The 19,404-nt window shown below is 39.7% G+C and overlaps 1 protein-coding gene across 1 annotated transcript; it reads right to left on the bottom strand.

Moving 5' to 3' along the window:
* Nucleotides 1–10,522: 10,522 nt before the first annotated feature.
* Nucleotides 10,523–19,401, bottom strand: NHLRC3 (NHL repeat containing 3). The gene is made up of 7 exons (XM_068673603.1): nt 19,339–19,401; nt 18,357–18,509; nt 17,193–17,340; nt 16,471–16,671; nt 15,250–15,341; nt 13,613–13,725; nt 10,523–13,078 (listed from the first exon to the last, which is right to left on the bottom strand). Exons 1-7 carry the CDS (start codon nt 19,384–19,386, stop codon nt 12,850–12,852), a joined length of 984 nt encoding a protein of 327 aa, XP_068529704.1. The 5' UTR covers nt 19,387–19,401; the 3' UTR covers nt 10,523–12,849.
* Nucleotides 19,402–19,404: the final 3 nt, after the last annotated feature.

Below are 19,404 nucleotides of genomic sequence, written 5' to 3'. Positions count from 1 at the left end.
GTTATTACAGGTCAAAGGTCAGTGCCTGTAGGCAGACTGGATGTGGGCATGCATTTTGGAGAGGTAAGGACATGTTATAATATGCGTATGCTGTTTATGCCAGTGTGCCATTGTGTCATTGAATTGAACTTTAGGGAGACCAAGCAGGATACCAAGTCCTAGTTAAAATAAGTTCACTATTTTTAAGCCTACTTTGTTTATGATTTTCTTCTTCCTTTGCAAGCATCCTTTCCAGCCAGTTTTCATCACATGTGTCTCATTAGGCACATACAGACTTCCCTCTTGGGCACAGACACTGACAGTGTGACCCTTACGGTGGTTAGTAAAGTAAATGTATGATGGTTAAAGTAAAATGCAGAGCAAAAGCTGAAATCCAGGCAAAGTATCTAAATACAAGATACAAGATGTTGGTGTCCCAGGGGTTGTGTTCAGCGCCTTGGAGTCTGCTTGGAGTTTATGATATTTGCCTGGGAAAGCAGAGAGAGTACATCTGTGGTTTTACGTTCCAGTGCAGTGTCCTGTCCTCCCACACTCTCACTATCTGTGTGCACAGTAAAGTTCTCTGTGGTCTGGGCTTCGTATGCCCCAAAACAGCCTGCCTTCAGAAGCCCTAGGACCCAGAAACTGGGAAAAGCACAGGGGGGAGCTTGTGAAGTGCTATGTCTTATGGCTCTGGAAATTGTTCCTCTTTTCCGTTTGAAGACATCGAATTTGCTGACTTTCCAAGCAAGACTGCAAAAGACATTTATGTGAGAGGCTTTCAAAGGAGATAGAAGCATGCTTTCCAGATGACAGCAGAGGTAGATAGCTGGCTGGCTCAACTGCCGAGGTTTCACTCAATGGTATTTTTTTGCATAATTTATTATGGCAGGACCATAGAGCCTTGGGAACCTATCTTGATTATTTTAAATTTAAATAAATAAATAAATGGTGGATTGTTGAACAAATTGGCACTCAATTTCAGGCGATGAACCTGAGGCACATGAAAGCAGGCTCTCAGTGCCAGAATCAACTGCAGTTTTACAACTCTGCTAAGCTATGCAATTATCTTAAACCACAACGATCCTGTTGGATTTGCAGGGGGAAATTTAGCATCAATCTCCATACACAAAACAAACAAACCAAATCAGCATTGCATTTTCATATTAACACGGCACAAGACAGTGCCAGAAGTGAATTATTGTCTGCATTCAGAAGTGCTGCTGCTGTGCTGGTTGCCTCACAGATAAATAAAAACATTTTTGTTGTTCTGAGGAGCCTGTGTACACCCAGCACCACAGTGACCCGTGGAGATCACGACCAGCAAGGTAGCTGGGAAGATAGTTTGATTGTCAAAATCTTTGCTGCTTAAGTCAGCATTTTACCCTGCTGGGTTATGCAGCCATCCTCCTTCCATTCACTGCTGACCCCATTTTTCAGTCCATTCACCCATCCCAAGGGGAAAAGGACAGCAAGAACTAACCCTAAGACAGATAAAACATGAAGACAACAGAGAACTACCCCAGGGATGGAAGACAGGAGACAGCAACAGCAAACAGGCAAGGTGGCAAAAGCACTTGGGAAGAAAAAAAAAAATAACCCAAGTTGTAATATTTGTTTTAAAGCCATGGGGATAGAGAGTAGGCAGTAGTACAACAGAGATTAATGATAGCAACTCAATAAATAAATAAATAAAGATATTGCCATTGTGTGTCACTAAACAGCATCGATTATTGTCAGAGAAAGCAGAACTTCTCCAGAGTTTCCACCTCTCCTAGCTGGGCTGGGATCCAGTGGGAGAACAGAGTTGGGGCAGATTTCATTTGAAAGACAACTTATTTATTAGCCAGGCATAAAATCCTATTAAAAAGAGAAGAATTTCCATGATTAAGCTGCAGTATTCATTTTCAAGTTTTCTGCCAAAAAAATTAGGCTGTTTTGCATAAGATGAAACCATAATTTTGGATGGGACCTTGAGCAGGAGGTGGGGCATGTGCTGTGTTCCCTGGAAGAAGTCCCAAGAGGCACTTTGACTTGAGAGACGGAAGAGTCTTTCCCTGCCAACATTTTATTTTTTTTTTTCTGGGTTAAACTAACAGCACCCGATGGGAATGTCTGCTTCCTTGCAGAGCATGGGCGTGTGCAGTGTTGGATATGATTTTTGTCACCCCCTTTCTGCTCATTTGGTGACACTGTTCTGGCTAAAATAAGGTGATGAGTCTTGGTATGCCAGTACTGCTGAGAAATGGGGGGCAGGGAGTGAGCCTAAGTACTGGACCCCAACTCTGCTGAAATTTTTGTTTGCTTGCTAGCTCTCCACTAGGCTTTTGTTTCAAGACAAAGCTCATGCATGCTTCTGGGGACATTTTTTTTTCCAGCAACAGTTTCCAGACGGCACCATGGGTGAACTCAACCCTACCCCAGAAAGCTGTGACCCCTCCAACGTGGGCATATGGCCTCATGCCACACATAGGTGGCCTCCTAGCCAGGAGGTTCTTGCCAGAAAATAGCTGATAGATCTGTCAGGCCCTTGCCTGCACAATGCAGTGGATGAGAGGTCTCACCTGGAAGTCCTCACTGCGGAGAGCCTCTCTGTGTTGTGACATGCAACATTCACCCAAGCTGAAGTAGAGTCCAGTTTTGAAATGTAAATGGACCAAACTTCTTCACCTTGAGCTCCTTGCATGGCAGAACCCCTACAAATGTGTACCCACACGGTGTGTCAGCCCTTCCCTTTTTGATGTGCATCTTCCCGTGCAGCAGGCATGCTGTCAGTCACTGCATCACAGCTGCAGAGTGGCGAGTCCCTGCCAAGGGGGAAGTGTCTTCTGCAGATTGCTTCATTCAGTCATAAAGCACTCATATGACCGTCTCACAAGATATTTTAGCTGAAACAAACCCAGCAAGAATTGTCATGTGGAGATGATTAGGTTTTAACTCTGCAGTGCCGTGACCTTTCTGCTGATAGGGAACTGCCCAGAAGGATTTTCCTGGGAATCAATTTTCCTCCTTAATGTTGCTAATAGCATATATTGATAATAAAGGTTATCCTAGATGCCTCTAAACAAAAATGGCATGCCCCTGCTGTGGTTCACTTGCAAAAAAAAAAAAAAGGCCCAAATACCTTTCTCTAGATCTAAGGACTGAAAGAGAAATACAATATGCAAAATAATTATTATAATCCATCAATTTTGCAGGAACAAAGCAGAACAACAAACAATTACGATAGTAAATTGAATCGTAAAATGGCAACATGCCAAGCTGTATATCAGTTGGGTCTTTTCACTTGTCTGTTGGCAAAATAAAGAGGATTAGGGGGATGACTCATCTGGTGATTGGAAAATCTACTTTAAAGTTGCAAAGAAATTCAAGCAACGGCATTTAATAAGCAGTAACTCGCTGCTGAGCAGAAGCTTCTGTTCACTTACAGCTCCTCTCCCCAGCTTGTAAACTGTGAATGCTCTGGGGCATCAGAAGCAGCCCAGCCCTGATGCCAGTCCCTTGTCACCAGGTTGTGCCTGCTCGTGCTTTCTGCAGTCCTCGTGAGCGGGGTCAACAGCAACAACAAAAGCAGTCTGTTTGCACGGGGGGAAATCCTGTTTCTGCTGTAGCTGTCAGTGACAATTTTATTGCTGACCGCAGTGCAGTTGGGATTTTACTCTTTTCTTTGGGGTCTTCCTTCTATATCAGGTCTGGATTCCTCCAGTATCGAGGCTGGATTCATAACTGGGCAAAGCCAGCGGTGCCGTGGAGCTCTCATCGAAGTGCCTGTGCCCCATCTCTTCTCCACCCCGGGCTCGTTCAGCCCAAGCTGCTGCTTTGTCTTCATCTTGCAAAACTCCAGGGTCACCAGACACTTCAGTAAAACTGGAGCTGCACTCCTCTCAGCAGTCTGGTGAGGGTGTAGATAACAGGTTTGCGTACGTGCTACATGGTTATGCCTCCACTGTGCATAATTGCGCTGTGTTGGTGTTTGGCAAGTGCCATCTGGTTTTCATTTTCCTTCACAGTATAATTCATCACCTCCACCCCCACAGATTTACACTGCAACTGCCTTTCTGCTTTCAAGACAATTTCAGCTACACGGAGTGTGTTTTGATTTATTTTAACTGAACCCAACAGACACTACCATCAAATCATTCTCCTTTAAATTAAAATGAATTTGATTTGCAAATTTTAGCAAGATAGGACTACTACTCGTAAAATCCTAACGGATAAAATAATAAGATGCTAAGGAGACGAAAGGACCAACCATAAAACAAACTCTGCTCATCAGCAAAATATTTTGGAGAAATGTCTTAAATGTAAAAACTTATCAAAGCTATAAAAGCATTAAGAAAAAGCAGTGAGTAATTAGAAGAGGTGCAGAGGGGAAAACACCTGTTGTAGTTCACTGCAGGGAATTATTAGTCCAATGCTTCTTGTGATTCAAATTCCTATTTGCAAACAACAGGGAGAATCTTTTATGGAAAGCTATGTGGGAGAGGGGACACTGGCCTATTGTGTGTGTGTATCTGTGTAGAGGCAGGGGGGAGAAGAAAAAAAAATCAACTTAAGAAGGAGCAAAATGTAGATCTGATTGCCAAAATAGCAAAAATGAGTAACTCTGAAAAGCCTGCAGGTTGCTTTTACTGCAGGCTCATGAGAACTCCAGTGGACAGTTTTCCCTCCTCCTCTTCAGCACACCATCAGACACAGCTGTAAGGAAAACTGCAAGTAGGAAATAAGATCCAAAGGAGAAACGAAATGCACCTCTGTTGGCATTGGTTATTTTTTGCCATAACAGCGAAAACATGCTTTTCATTGTAATTTTATGTGCTCCTCAGTTATGTCTCAGGGTGCGCTTTGGAAAACAGCTATTTCCGTTGAGTAACACCGTGTGTCAAGGTATTGCAAATTATGAAAAGGATTACCAGGTTAAAGGGGCATTGTCAAAAAACATTGCTTTACATGCACATACACACATTAAAAACCTTATTAATTCTGCTAACGCAAGCAGGCAAAAACCTAGGAAGTGTCAGAATTAATGCTAACCGTGTTACCCTAAATCTGTCCTTTCCCCACGTGCATCAAGGCTGCAATCTTTGATAACATCACCACCCAATTTATTTTCTCCCCAGGGGCTCCTGTCTCATTCAGTGTCCTCTGCTGGATGCTCCTCCTCCAGCTGCCCATTCCTTGGTCCTCTCCAGGCTCCCTGCACAGCCAAACATTCGCATATTTTCCACAGGAATAACAAGTGGAAATTATCTCATGCAGGGGACATGCCCTTTGCTGAATTTAAAGCCATATTTAGTAAGAAAGCGATAGAGCTTCTCCAGGTTTTGCAGTTCTTTTAAATAAGCAGGAAACAATATACTTTCTTAGAAGTCACAGATTTCAACAGAAGCTAAAGCAAATCCATTGCATGGGTGATTTCAACCTGGATGTTTCAACATCAAAGGTCAAAAGCAAAAAAAAGCAGTGTCTAAAAAAAGGCAAATTTTGAAAACTTTGAGCTCGGTGACACGATCGGATTTACTTAATCCCACAGCTCACATTTTCATAAGCGGATGCCCACCAAAGTCCCCAGGATTTTCTTTACTGGCGTTGCAAGGAAGAGGAACGAGGCACCAGGGGCTAGGATCTGACACAGGTCCCCAGATAAGACGGCAGCACAACACCAAGGGGAGGCCAAAGCCTCTTGCCTCTCCTCGTCTGGAGCCTAATCAGCACCTCCGGCTTGAAACCGCTGTCCCGGGGCAAATATCTGCCTCGCTCTTCAGATGTGTGCACTGTTAATCACGTTTAATTTGACTAGGCTTGAGTAAAGCTTTGTCTGAGGAAAAGGCTGTGTTTCCAGCCTGTCTCATGGAGGCATACGTTCATTAAAGGCCACTGTGGTTTTCCTAAATGTTAAATGCTTTGTTTGCTTGGATTCACCCCTAACCACATCCCAGTGAAAAATAAATCCTTCCCCAAGCTAACAAACATGTTCATAATACACCTTTTTAGTAGGCACTCAGAATTTCCTCTCTCTTAATTTTTCCACTCAGAATTTCATATCTCTTAATTTTTCCACTGTTTCCATTATCTGTAATGTGCTTATGTCAAGTTCTTGGCAGGGCACATGCTTTCATCTCATCTACTGTGTAGTGCCAAGCACTTTTTTTTTTTTTTCTCCCTTTTGAAATAATTAATGGGTTTTGAGATTTTGTAGATCAAGCTGCAAATGTTTCTTTGCTGATAAAGATTTTAGGTCAAGAGGATATTATTCCTTTCTTACCCCAGATGAAATTTCACACAAGCAGAGCAGTGAGCCATAAAACCCATTAAAATCATAAACTAGAATTAACTCACTGGGTTAGTTGCAACAGTACTTCTTGGGACACCCGAGCTGAGGGATCTAGTGGACCTTTTGAGAGTATGGGGTTTCAGACTGGCTTGTTTTTCTTACTGAATCATATATTGCTTTTCTCTTACACCAGTCCATTTTTTATTTATTTTTTTTTTTTGGCAATAGCCTCCAGGGTAAGGGCCGTGTCTTTGTCATACATATAAATAGACAGTAAAAATGTAGCAGGGAACTGCTGACATTGGGTGGCTTAGATGGTTTCATTATAGAAATGTCTGCTATCACTTTTCCCTCCCAGTATGCCTGTGACCCAGATTATTTCAATAAAAACGTAACATACATGACAGCTAGATTACATACACTGCATCTGCTACACACACCTCTCCTGATATATCTAAACTACGTACATGTGAGTGTGCATGTTTAGGAGATGCAATACATACAATCTGAAACTTCTTCCATGACTTCTATTTCTTGAGCAAGCCGAGATTTGCTGGGGGAGGCGATACACTTTATTACATCAAGTGAGATAGTTGTAAAAAAAAAAATACACAAGGATTTGCATATTCAAAAGCTTGTCTCCCATTTTTAACAGCCACAACTGGGCTAATGAAAGATATTATATTCCCTTGCAAACGTTGCCATGCTTGTCTGCAGACCGTTGTGGGCTTTACAACAGCAGCATGATTGCTTCCTCTGTGGGAGAATGAACGTGGTGCTCAGAAAGACTGAAGGGCCCTTGGGACTGATGCAGAGCAGGAAGGACACAGGGAGAAGCAGGTGTGATGCCCCAGACCTCACATGAGTGCTTCATAGGTCTGCAGGAGCTTCAAAACAGCTGGCAGTGTCCCTAGCACAGCCTGGTGGCCAGCTCTGCTTTGGAGGTGGCCTCTCCAATGCTGCCAGCAAGCCTGCCTTTTCAGTAAGTTCAGATTGTTGGACTCGATGATCCTTGTGGCTCCCTTCCAACTCAGGATATTCTATTATTCAAGAAAAAGATCCCCTGAAGGACTTGCTGATTGACTTCCCAGAGCCACTGGTGTATCTGTGTGACCCTCTGCACCTGGGGAGGCTGAGGTGGACCTCCCAGATGGTGCTCTGGCCCAGTAGCTGTCTGCATGGAGGCTGGGAGCGGGTAGGTGAAGACAATGTGAAATAGTTATCTGCTATTAATCATAACAGCTTGATTCTATTAATAACAGCTTAATTAGTAAAAGGTGTTTAATAAATATTGGCTGTGATCTGTGTTTCCTCCTGACTCAATTGTCTTTGAGAAGGAAAATTTACAACAAGGGCATTAGGCAGAGTGAAAATCAGAAGCTGTCTACTGGGCAAGCCATCCCTGCAAGAGATCTGATGTTGGAACAAAAATTAGCCTAGGCTTGTGCTGCCTCACATTCATGTCAGACCAAGGGTGTGCTCTTTTACAGAAAATTTTAAATGTTTTTTTGCAATTTTGTTACCCGACACAGCAATATAGGGCTTTTCAACTGATGATACCACACATACAGCAAGAGATTCTTCCAATGACCTTTAATAGATTTGCAAAATATGTCTTCTCCTGTCAAAAGTAAAAGTGACTTTTTTTTTTTTGGCATATCATGGTACATCCATTCTTTCATTATGATTTTTGTGAATTGGCAAGGAGCTGCCGGTTAGTTCTGGTGGTCCTCTCCAGAATCCTCACACATGTGTGCTGGTTTGTTGCTTTTTTTTTTTTTTCCTTAAACCATATTATCCTTTTTTTTTTTTTTTCCACTGGTACTAAGGCAGTTCTGAGCAAAAGTAGATATTTCAGAAATCTAGCATCCAGACTTCCTATCAAGCACTGAGCATTCCTTTGGATTTTTAAATAAAAATAATAATAAAGTATTATGACAACATTTTTAAATTAAATTTTCCCACTGCAAGGCAAGCTTTCTGATCTGTAGAGTTTTATAGAGGGAGTGAGGCAAAAGATGACTGAGTCATCAATTGTAAATGACTCCATGGGGAATAAGTAAAAAAAAATTCCTGTATTAGCCACATTTCTAAGATAGCTGAAAATAGAAAACATGAGGTTGAAGCCAAGCAAATCTAAACTAAATGTGAAGCCTTCCCCTTTTTTAATGATTATTTATTGTGCATGGGGAAGGATTAAAAGATACAGACTTCAGTTGTCCAAAAATTCTTAGGTCTTAATTTGTTTGTAAAACATAGTTAGCAGGCTTGTTTCTGATGTAACTGGCAAAGTTAATTTACCTCTGTTTTGCAGAGCCAGTTATATAATCATACTTATTTTCCTCAGCCTCAAAACATGATCCTATGACAAAGTTCATATCTTATTTGCATTAGTGTTGCTTGGGCTTTAATTCAGCAACAAATCATCGTGGATGCAAAAATTAACATGCCTCCACTTTCAAATTTTATATAAGCAGAGTGACTGATGCTCTATGAAGTCTGAAAGACTCAAATATTTCAAAACATTTATCTCATGGAAAGTCTGTGTTGAAACTTTTTTATGCTAACTGCTGGCAAATAGTTTTTGCAGATGCAAACAAAAAAAAAGTAGAATAAAATAATAAAACAAAATCATATGAGGGTTTTAGAGGCAGTAGGAACAGAATGAAACTGGTGAATCAGCTCCAGTAAGCTTAGCTCTAATCTCACTTGGGGTCATCTCTGTAGGGAAATATACCAGCATTGCTCTTTTGTATAATTATACTGCTACAGTTATACTATTATGAATTATTATGTTTCCAAAGCAACCTATCAGGAGTAATTCCATTTAAATCAATGGAATAAGGAATAGAAGAATCAATTCACCATACACAGTGGTCTCTGGACACTGAATTACTCATTTTTTCTAGGAAAAATAATGGAAATAAATGTAAAATGGACATAAATCCAGGAGTAATACACCAAAATGACTGTAATACAATTATTTGCTTGTGTTTAAAGCAGTCTGTTTTGAACAGAGAAAGGAAGTCTGCAGCAATTCATTTTCTTTGTTGACTTACTCCAAATATTCAGAAATTATCATGTTTACTTTGCTAGTATACGGTTACACTGCCGAGCATCAGCAAGCGTTTGGTGCCCTCTTACGGTTCATTCAGGCAACTTCAACGATAGCAAATGCTCACTTCTTGCTCATAGATCACTCGTGAAGGTTTCTCAGGTTACAAATGGTTGAGAAAGGAAGTGTCAACTAAGATAACTAACCACTTAACGCTTCAAAAAGGTTAATAACCACCTGAAGGCAGTGAGCTTACAATAATAAGCAGACCCACGTACATCCCTGTGCACCCTCCCCTGCAGCTCTTAACTGAGATAGCTCAGCCTCACTAAAGTGATCTCGCTTGGCACAAACCTATCTTCTTTTGGTTTTCACCAGGGAGATGTGGTTAAATCCACTGCTGACTATAACAGAAAAGATATGTCTGGTTAGCACCACTGGGAAAAATAAAACTGAATTGTATCGATAGATCTTAGAAACTTAGAAGAGAGAGAAGATTCTATTAGCCATGGTTTTACTTTCTGGGAATGTCATCCAGTTAATAATCCAGGCACTCACCCAAAGACCAGGATCAACTGAAAAAAAAAAAAATCCCAAATTTGGAGCCATCAAAATATGGTCTGTTCTTGTTTTATTTATTTTGATGCTCCAGCAATAAATTCTCACGGTTAAAAAACGGCATACATCAAGTAAAAATAGAATTTCTTGGGTTTTAGCAGTCATGCGTTCTTTGCCTGGTTAACGCTGTAGTATGTTATTTTTCTTCCTGTGCAAGTATTTCTATCTTAAGGATAATTCCCTTCCTGATCTTCTAAAAACTAAATAGATTGCTCCATAAGTCTTCTCAGGAAATAAAACCTGATTCTATATTAAGGAGTATTTTGCTAATTTGTTTTTAATTTCCCAGCTATCATTAAAAGGGTATACAATCTATTTTTTTTTTTTAATGTTTTGTACTTATGTAATTTACTGTCCTATTTTACAAATTATTCGGATGAAAACATCTGGAAAAGATTTGTGCTTTTTTATACACAAAGAGATGGGCTACAGAAATAGCATTGTAAAAAGACAATATGGAATTTTAGATCCCATTTTATTAAGGTATTTAATAATTTCTAATACCATCACTTAAGTACTGGGAACCCTGTATTCAGAAGAGTAATCCACTGTAATAAAATGTATTGATAGTAATAAAGAAAAAAGGAGCCCAAACCTTTTATAATGAAAAATTCTCAATTTATTTTACCAAGTTATCCTATTACACAATCTTTCAGAGATCAGTTTCAGAATGATACATAAGAAAAGCCTCACAGAATTAGAAAGTTAGTGCACAAATCAATCATTTTCTCAGTTTGGCCACAGACACTAAGGTGAAAAGGAGTCTGAGCATCTCATACTATATACTTCCCTTCTTAGCAGATACCCAATTCCCAAGTGTAAGGCATTTTTTGGCACCGTGGCCTATTTCAGTAAATTCAGACAAAACTGTATGAATATTCCCCATTTCTAGGGGCTGCACAGCCCCCATAAACATAGACTTGGCAACACATCCCTGCAGCAAACAGAAACTTGTATAACTTACTTGTCAACATCCACAAGTGCACCACTCCTTCAGAGAAAACAGAAACATGTTTCCAGAGAGTTTCTAGTTCTCTTTCAAATGGATGTGACAAAGACAAAATAAATAAGGATGAGATGTGACGAGGAATAATCAATGTGCCTGAATCCCTTAAGCCACCAAGATATGTTCATATATATAAAGATATTTTGGTAACATTTTTACAAAGAAATCCACCTTCTGAAGGTGACAAATAGCTAAATTGCACAAAGCACAGAGATCCCTGAGCTAGTGGTGACCTAGTTAAAAAGTCCACACAACACACTGCAAAGTTATGTGGACCTATCTGCCTAGGTCTAGAGGAAGTACTGCTGCCTTTTCAGCTAACAAATATTGCTTATTAGCTTCCATTCAACACCATGTGAATCATGGGTCGTATTTGCTAGTGTACATGTATAACCTTGAGGTCCTGGCTTTGAGGCTGGCACAAGGGCAGTTAGGTTAGATCTGCCTTTATTATTGTGGCCATAGCCAACAACAAAGCATTTATATTTGGTGCATTAATCTCAAATAGCACTGAAATCAGGGCATCAGGCTTCACAGCTGAATTACATTCCACTAAATATATGAATCTGGCTTTTCTGGACAGTTTTCCCATCTGCTGACCCAGAAATTTTGGGGTCTTAGATTGAAACCTGCCAGACAAAGATGCATTTGCTAACATTCACTGATGTGGATATCCCCCATCAGAATAATTTGATTTCCTATATTCCTTTCTAAGGAAGTAAAAAAGAAAAAAGTGTCCCTTAGCTAGTAATTACCATTAAAATCATTCCACACACTTATTTTACTGTGTGGAAACAGAACAAATCCTCCCAAATGTTTTGAAAAGCTAGTAGATGAACATGGAATACGAGTGCACAGCTTTAGAGAAGTACTCAGTTACTCAAAGTGTCATTTCTGTCCTTGGTGTCATCTGCCATGCCATTTTCTCCATCCCTTTCATGTAACTATTGTTACATGTACTCATGTACTCCCTTCTATACTATAAAAGTGAACTTAAAATTTTGTAGCAACCTGTAAAGAAAATGAAACGACTCCAGACTGGAAATGGAGCACTGGCAGAAAATCATGTGTCTCCTAGGCCCCTAATGCCAATTAAGAGTTTTTCCCTAGGAAATTCAGATTTGTTTTCCATGAGGAACTTAAATTAGTTAAACTTTGATATGTTCCACTATGAAATCCTGATGAACAGAAACTCATCCTGATATAAATCAGATCAGGTTAAAAACTGACATGGTTAAGAATCAGTACTTGGCTGCTGTGCACATCTAATTTAGTTTGACATGCCTGAGATCAAGTTAACTGTAGCCTGTTACAGACTTGACTGCTTTAGCTGAAACTGGAAACTTTGATTTCACTGCAGTGTCATTAGCCACTGAAGGGAGATGCCAGCATCAGCACTGACACGGTATCCAGCAGTGTCTTATTCAACACCATAATGCATCCCTGTATTCAGTGTTGGGCAGCGTCAGCACAGACTTCCAAAAAACAACTGAAGAAACATTAAAATGAGGTGTCTGATTACCAGGAAATCAATCATTTATACACTCCTTCAGACAAGACCTGACCTTCACTTACCAATGCACACAGGCGAATTAGAAGAGCCTCAAGATGACGCCCTACACATTGAAGAACAGCAGCTGTGTTTACAAAATTTTATAAAATTAAGACACAAAGTCATTTTCAAATTCCCAGCAACAAAAGCAAAAGCCATCATTGCATTGCTAAAATGATTAACAGATCAAGACCAAGTACTTCTCCAGAACTGCAGCTAGGGCAGATTCTTAGCCCTAGACTTTTGGGAGCACAATGTTCTGTGCTTGTCTAAAGAAACACAAGCCACAAAAAAAAAAATCAGGAAAATGCGGTCATAGGTCTCACATGTCATAGAGCTTGTGCCATGGTTGTTGTGGGAAACCATCAGCTTATGGGTACATATTTTTGTACTTGCTGGGCTCCAATCTCTGCAATATAGATTGCTCCGCTCTTCATGTCTATATCTACAAGGTGTGGCTTGGTTTCATCTGCCAGCTGGATTGCGTTGACTATAGCACAGTCCCCAATAATGCCAACTGGTGGTGCTGCCAAGATTGCCAAACGGTTGATATTCATCTGAGCTACAATCAGATACTTGTAATCGGAAGTAAATCTGTGAAAGAGAGAAACGTGTTTTTGAATCATGCACTCCATGTGACATCCCATGGAAACATAATGATATGCTTAAAAAAAAAAAAACAACCTATCAAACAAAAAACACTCCTTCCTTAATATTCAAGTTTTTGAAGGGTACAATAGACTAAATGCAGCGAAACACTGAGAATTAACTTGTGAACTTAGCTCTGTATGTTGCTACTCCTTGAGACAGATTATGTTACAGAAAATTCATTCAAGACTATCTCTTCCTGTGAAAGCTGGAACAGCAAGGCCAACAAAATACAACTTTAAAACAAAATTCCCAATTCAGCACTTGAATCCACATGGCCTGCTATAAAACCAGGATTCCTCTGCCATGTCGGCATACAACTGTGTAGATCTCTGCATGTGATCAGGACCCAGTTCGCCGTTAATAAAACTGGTTAACTCCTTGTCATCAGGCATTAGATATCAACATTATAGCTCACCAATAAGAGTGTATCTTTTATTTATGTAATTGCATGTTTCTAAAAGAATTATTCAGCAATACCTGACAGAATAAGGTCCGTCTTCTGAGAAACAGCTACTCCATGCCCCCAGCCATTCCCCTGTCACTTTATCAAAAACCTGGATTCTTTTGTTGTCTCTGTCTGCAACCCATACCTACAATGAACAAAAATTATGGCTATTCACAAATAGAACAAATTAAACACATCAGCTTCTTACATAAGCAAAGTATCCTGAAGTAAAAAAGTACACCTAGGAGGAACACACCTTCACATTCAAAGCTAAGTAGATATGACTTCCAGATTTAAAACAAACTGCCAAGCAAAATTATTTTTACAATAATTTAGCAGAGAAATCAATGCCCTCTCTTCATTTCTGTGGCTATGATACAAATATACTCAATGGGAATATATCCATATCCCCCAGTGAGAACATACGCACACCTTTTTAATTCTAGAGGTACTGGTCTGTCACCCATTAACAATTTGTTTTTTAACAGTAGTCTCATGATCCAAACCTCTGATGACTTCATCTGTAGACATGGATATGTTTAAAACTACTACAAATATTGAGCAACTTCAACACTAAGGACATTTTCAGCATGCTTTGTTTAAGTAGTTTTGTGAAGCTTGTCTCAGTCCCACCCTGTGTTAACAAACATGATAAGCTAGCAATACCACTAGATAGTTCCAAGGAAAACATCTCATTTACTACCATCACTGAAATTTTAGTTGTTGACAACCTGTCAGTCAGAAAAGTAAGCCTCATCACTTTTCTGGGATATCACCCAAAAGGGAGCAATAAAGAAGTTGACCTGAGATCCTTCATCGCTATTTTTAAGTGAAACACCACTACAGCACTCTCTCAGATTTCTTAGGAATTGCCAGTGAATGACCTGGGCTGATGATCAGTGCCACCTTGGCAATAATTTCAAGGCCCATCACAATTGCTGTCTTTGAATGCGTATACTCACGGTTCCCTTTCCACACCAATTTGCCATATCTTTTCTCCCTCCCACTCTGCCAGTTTTGGCAGAGAAGTGATTTCTATAAACACTTCTTATTCTGGTTCAGACAGCATCATCAGAATTAGCTGAAAAGGCTATTTAAGATGTTTTAGCCAAGTGATCTTTTTCCTGAAGAGTATTAGGGATCAAAATATTAAGAACAGCAGGGCAGAAGTCAGATTACAATTAACATCTGGAAGAAGTAGAATCTTGAATGCTTTGAGCTGCATGTGGATGAGGACAGATGCCCACAATGTAGCCAGTGCCTTACCATCTTCTTAAGCTTATTTGCAATTTCCAAATATGAAATTGAAGAAACTTAAGAGCTTGGGTAGATATTTGTTACAGAACAAAATTCTGCTCTACTCTCACCATGGCAACCTGTGAGATACTGTAAGAGGAACATTGCCAATACCCATGCAACAACAGATAGTAACTGGCAGGACCCTTGTGTCAACCTCGGATACAGCTACTTCAGCAGAATCTTCAGTGTGAAACTTCAGCTCACGACTGCTTTCACACTGAAAACTGTAAGCCACATAAAATAACCCAGTTCACAACAGGTCAACGAACAAGAAACACAACTTGTATTTTTAAAATTAATCTGCCAACAGGCTTGTTTACATCTAAAAAAAAAATTTAAAAAAAGAAAAAAAAGTCCTTTAAATCTTTACCCTTCCATAACGATCCACTGTCACGCTGTGAGGAATCTTGAACTGGCCAATGCCGGTCCCATTTTCTCCACTCAGCCAGATCTCTTTATAATCTAAGCAGTAAGCACCATGTAAAATAAAAGGGAAAATGAAGTAAGAAAAAACAAACAAACAAACAAAAACAAATAAAATAACTTTAGCTTTAAGTCATTCCCTTGCAAAGTTATTTTCAGTCACTTTTAAAAGATGGTGTTTCTAAACCTGGAATTTTAAACACAGTACTTCTGATACTGGAAATACTGGAACTACTACAGTGACTACTGGATTGTTATTAGTGGTTTCATGATTATGGTTACAGAAATGCAGCCACAGTTCAAGGCTCTGTTAAGCACTATATTGAAAAATAATAATAAATAAAAAAAAGAAATAACTGAATGAGTATGATACCCATTTGTTTTGAAAACTGATGTTTTTCATTATGGCAGTTTTGAGTCAGTTTTGAGTTTTAAGAATTTATCTTTTTGCAAACTAAATGTTAGCTGACTGTTTTATGAAGTGAATAGTGCAAAGGAGAAACTGCCACACCTCCCCCTTTCCCCAACTGCAGCCATGCACAGACTCCTCACTCACTGCACTAACCAACACAATACTGGGGAATATGAACAAGCTAATCAGTATCAGAATAAAAGGATCCCTAGACACCACCTGGCACAACCTGTCTGTCAAAGTAGGGCTGGTGTTAATAACAAATCAAAATCTGAAGTTAAATCAGGGTGCTCATGTCAAGTTTTGAGCACCTACAAGGGCAGCAACCGCCCAGCCTCTCTGGGAAAACTACTCACTGCCTGATCACCCTTCAGGGAATCCCTCCTCAGGATCAAACTGGAATTCCCCCTTCCTTGCAACTTTTGTTCATGCCTTGTTCTTCCATCACACACATCCCAGAAATCTATGGCTCTGTCTTCTCTATACCCTCCTATCAGCAACTTGAAGACAGTGATAAGAAACTACCTTAGTCTTTTATCCTCAAGACTGAACAAACTCACTCTCTCACCTTCTTGTCATAAACAATTAGATTTCTACTACGTGACAAGCAGTAAAACAGGATCTGATCCAACAAAGTCTTCAAGATAATTTTAAAAGTAGCCGCCCAACCTAGTCCCCACTTAACAGTATTCTCAAGTTATTATTTAAAATTCAAGTTGCAATTGCCACCTGCTGCAGAAGTTTATTTTTCCATACCTGTGGACAGTTTGAGCAGTCTGTTATTCATTCCTCCATCTCCATCCACAACATACATATCTCCACTTTCCTCTACAAAAATCTCTGCTGGTTGATCAAATTGTATCGGATTCAAACTTGAACCAGCATTCCCCGGTGTGCCCAAGATTTGCAAAAGTTTACCAGAAGGGCTGTACTGTTTCACTGTGTGCCCGTACTTTCCTGAAGTAAGATTTAAAAAGTGCAAAAATGTCTTAACAAAACAAAACAAATCGGTAAGTATTACAATTGATTACAGAGATTAAAAGGAAAATCTCCTGACACTAGCAAATGAGATCAATGAATCAAAACAAAATTACACCGTGAGACTATGACTGTGGGTTAGCAAATCCATAGGCTACAGCAGTATTTAGCTGTTGTATTACAGTCTCCAAACGTAGGGCAAAAGACAAGTCTCACAGCCACAAGGTATTTTTTCCCTTATCCTTCTCCTGGACAAAAAAAGTAAAACAAAATATGTCTTTGCTAAATTTAGACACTATAAACAAAGACATAGAACTACTCATGAACCTTCAGACTATTTTATGCAGCACCTGAGCAGTTTGTTCCTGGCAAGAAAAGCACAAATCTGTTTCAGAATTATTTGAAAGCCTTATTTAAATAAATAGGCTATTTAAAGTAATATCTGCGCAATTTGCATTTTCTTCCCAGCCTAATACTTTTCACATCTCCACCTTGCATACCTGCTCCAACATCTGTGATCCATACTGAACTATCAGTTGCGGTGTTTAATACAAAGATACCATGAGGCATTTCAACTGTATCATTCCAGGAGTAAAGAAAATAGCCTTCCTCTGAGAATACAAGTACCTTTGGTACATCATCTCCCCTCTGAAAAAGCAAAAAAAAAGTTTTATTACGAAAACATATTAACCAAGTAATCAAACTTCTGAAAATTCCTCCTTGTAAGTTTTTTTTTCAATGCTTCGTGAATCATGGAAGTCACTTGAAATGGGTAGTTGTCATTTTTTCCAGTTGAAATAGGAAAGAGAGAAGGGTCCAAATTTAACATGCAAAACCCTCCACTCATTCTGGCCTTCAAGTTAAATCACATAGAGTCCAATTTTCAGAGCAGCCAAGCTCCTGCATTATCTTGATTTTCATTTTGAATCATATTTATATACTCTTGATGAAAAATACATCAAGCACAACACAGGTACAAAAAAAATAACTGTACTTGTTAGCTACATGGTACTAAAGTACTCATGCTGTACTTTGTAATTAAACCCCACCAGTTTCTACAGAGAGATCACCTTATCCATGATCTAAAAATACAATTCATAGGTAATGCAAGTAACTGAACCCCAATTATTTTAACTGTGGGGCTTTGATTCCATGGGACAAAGGCTGGATGAGAGGAAGGGGACTAGCCAAGATGCCCCAGAAACACACTGGAACTTACAGTTAGAAAAGAGGCTACTATAACTCAGTTAATTTAGATCATGTGTTAATATCACAGAAATTTAATTATTTTTTTAAAAAAGGACAAAAAAGTATGATCCCAGAACTTCTTTTAAAATAGGTAAGGCAGAAAAATCTATACTTATATTTTCACTAATTTTGATACAGCAATTACTTTCTATACTTTAAACGTTGTTATTATATTGAAATGAGTACGAAGTATATATTTCCTGATATTTATGTTATATAAAATATAAAATTTAAAAGTATTTATATATATACATTATAAAATTATTATATAGGTATTATAGTTTACACACAAACATGTAAATACATACACATATGGAATTACATGTATCTGTAAATATAAATACACTTAAAGCAGACATTTTAAAGGCACAAATACATTGGATTAACAAGAAGAGAAATTTAGTACTCTCACTCACTTGTCCCACGTAGACCAAACCGTGAAGAGAATCAACAGCAACACAAAACGTTTGGCCAGTGAAATACTCTGGAATTTTAGGCCAGCTTATGTCCAACTTGTACATCTGTTGCTGTCCCTTTGAAGGATAGAAGTAATCAAACGCTTTCAACACCTGAGAATACAAAAATACATATCCATTAGCAGTTAGATTATACAACGGTGGGATGTTTGTTTACATCCAGTTTTAATAAATGTGAGGATCAGAACCGGCAATAGAAAGTAACTGTACTTACAGTAGTAAGTAAATGGATTTATTCAGGTTATAAAGGTAAACAGAAACAGGTTTTTAGTTATCATTTTGGACTATAATTGAGAAAACTTTAACAAACTGGTAATTAAATAACAAAGCCGGTTGGACTGGGGAAGCTCTAGAAATTGAAGGCAAAAAACACACCCTGAAACTTCTCGTATCGAAGTTGCTGTTTCTACCTGTCAATGGACCCACATCAAAGAGGAAAACAGGAGAGAAGGTTTCAAATGCAACCGAATCAATAACTACTTCAAAAAAAAAAAACACACAATGAAATTGGAAAAATAGGACAGCACAGATCAAGGAGGAAAGCTACACCGTAGAAATGAGGAAGTGTAAGTAGGAACAGCACAGGTTCAGCACTTTAAAATGCAATGGAAGGAAAGCAGCTGCAGCTTGTCGGCTGTGCTGGCGGAGCCGAGGAAGGGAAGGGAGCACAGCTGCTCTCCTGCAAGCACCGGGCGGGGACCTCAGCGCTGAGGGATCCGGCTGGAGCTGAGCACTCACAAAACGGGGAATCGCTGGTGACTAAAAACCTTTTAACGTTGCTGTCCGCTGGAGGTAGGGCTCCGTGGATCGGAATCCAGAACGCCCCAAACTGCCACGGCGCCCCGCTCCCCACACACACCCCGACCCCCTCCCCACACACACCGGACACCCCCCGGGGCCGTGCCGGCGCCCCCCCGCCCACCTGCGAGCCCCCGATGAGGCCGAGCAGCACCAGCAGGGCGCCCGCCATCACCAGCCACGGCCCCAG

Source organism: Anas acuta, chromosome 1 (genome assembly GCF_963932015.1).
Source record: "Anas acuta chromosome 1, bAnaAcu1.1, whole genome shotgun sequence".
NCBI lineage: Eukaryota > Metazoa > Chordata > Aves > Anseriformes > Anatidae > Anas > Anas acuta.
The sequence above is the reverse complement of the archived record's forward strand: the minus strand, read 5'-3'. Positions and strand labels throughout refer to the sequence as shown.

What these genes read in the sequence shown, in the direction of transcription:
- NHLRC3 (XM_068673603.1), bottom strand. Translation starts at nt 19,386, where the DNA reads ATGGCGGGCGCCCTGCTGGTGCTGCTCGGCCTCATCGGGGGCTCGCAG. An exon ending in GCCTCATCGGGGGCTCGCAG is followed by an intron (nt 18,510 to 19,338) that starts GTGGGCGGGGGG and finishes TTGTATTCTCAG; the next exon opens with GTGTTGAAAGCGTTTGATTA. An exon ending in GTTTGGTCTACGTGGGACAA is followed by an intron (nt 17,341 to 18,356) that starts GTGAGTGAGAGT and finishes TTGCTTTTTCAG; the next exon opens with AGGGGAGATGATGTACCAAA.